General features: G+C 30.5%; 1 protein-coding gene across 1 annotated transcript in view; it reads left to right on the top strand.

Moving 5' to 3' along the window:
* The window catches only part of Phum_PHUM576450 (uncharacterized protein), a gene marked incomplete at both ends in the record, with an annotated part of 3,981 nt that overhangs the window by 1,802 nt on the left and 578 nt on the right, over positions 1 to 1,601 (top strand). Inside the window, 3 exons of the mRNA XM_002432156.1 lie at positions 5 to 149; positions 775 to 1,082; positions 1,159 to 1,568. Coding sequence (XP_002432201.1) covers positions 5 to 149; positions 775 to 1,082; positions 1,159 to 1,568 — 863 coding nt within the window. The remainder of the gene's footprint in view (positions 1 to 4; positions 150 to 774; positions 1,083 to 1,158; positions 1,569 to 1,601) is intronic.

Genomic DNA, 1,601 nt, shown 5'->3' with positions numbered 1-1,601 from the left:
GAAGAGGGAAACCATCGTTTTGGAGAAAATTTTCCGGCTTGAAAAAGCCGACGGGTTATAAACCGATGATAATAATGATAATTTTTTTTTTTTTTCAACAGTACACGGGAGTTTACATAACGATTTTTTATATTGTTCAGTATTTTGAGGTAAGAGAGATGAACGACGGGAAAATTACGATTCTAAACATAAAAAATAAGTTTTTTTTATTTTCATTATAAATTTTAAATCGTGTCAAAGTTTAATTAGAGTCTCTAGGGAAAAAAAAAAAAAAAAAAAAAACAAACGAATCACGTCAAATTTAAAAAAAAAATTATATCGTCACGCGATCATTGTCACTTCGCAAAAAAAAAAAAGTTGAATTAACAAAATTATTCGTGACTCGACAAAAAAAATTATTCAACTATTTGTTACGCGCCTGATTTCGACGACAGAGAAAAAACGATGAAGTATTTTTCTATTAAATCAATTTATTAATTTATTTAATAAGATTCAATGAAAAGAAGGAAAAAAGAAAAAGAAAAAGGAAATAATCGTTACAAACATAAAATTTTTGGCACAAATGGAAAATTGTAGGCCGTCAAACAGTCGACACACACACACACACACACAAAACATTTTAATTATTTTAAAAACCTTTTAAAAAACTTGGGAAAACCCATCTTGGAAAAAAATAAAATAAAAACATTAAATCTTAATTTAATTTATTAAAATACTTTTTATAAGTTGAATTTTGACATATTTTTACATTCAATATTTAAATTTTTCTTTTAGGCAGCCGGATCGAAAATGAATCCATTTCACGCATCAATTTTAGTAGGTTTAACCAGGTTCGTAATGTCGATGGTTACGGTTTATTTACTTAAAAGATTTGGACGTCGACCCCTTTGCATCACGAGCTGTATAGGAATGGGAACTTTTGCAACTATATCCGGTTATTACACTCATCAAGTTATACTCTCAGGTGAAAGTTCAATAATGCCTGTTTTTACAATAATGTTATACGTTGCATTTTCAATGATCGGCCTTCTTAGTTTACCCTGGACAATGGCGGCGGAAGTTTTCCCAACGGAAATAAGAGGGTATTCGATGATGTTTTAAAAAATAATAATAATAATAATAATGATTTTCATTTAATGTTTGATTCGATAATTACAGGATAGCTCACGGTTTGGTTATCGGTACCGTACACGCGATTATGTTTTTATCATTACAAACATATTACGACATGGCTGATTTTTTCGGAGGACACGATGGTCTTCAATGGTTTTTCGCATTCATGTGCGTCATCGCACTCGTTTTTATTTATTTTTTCCTACCGGAAACTCACGGAAAATCCCTTTTAGAAATCGAAAATTATTTCATACGTCACACGATATATAGAAAAAGTAACGACGAGGATGACGACGGTTACAAATCGAATTCTCGGGGAAATCAAGAAAATAATAATAAAAATTTAAAAACAATGGAAACTTTGTTGGAAAATCAAGCAGAATACGATACGTTAATTGTTAAAACTGATAAATTATATCCGCGAATACCGACGGAAGAAGAATCCATGATCGGCGGTACGGATGTTAGAAATTTAGAATATATCGATA

The sequence above is a fragment of the Pediculus humanus genome, genomic scaffold, assembly GCF_000006295.1.
Source record: "Pediculus humanus corporis 1103172108306 genomic scaffold, whole genome shotgun sequence".
In the NCBI taxonomy this organism is placed as follows: Eukaryota; Metazoa; Arthropoda; class Insecta; order Psocodea; family Pediculidae; genus Pediculus; species Pediculus humanus.
The sequence above is the reverse complement of the archived record's forward strand: the minus strand, read 5'-3'. Positions and strand labels throughout refer to the sequence as shown.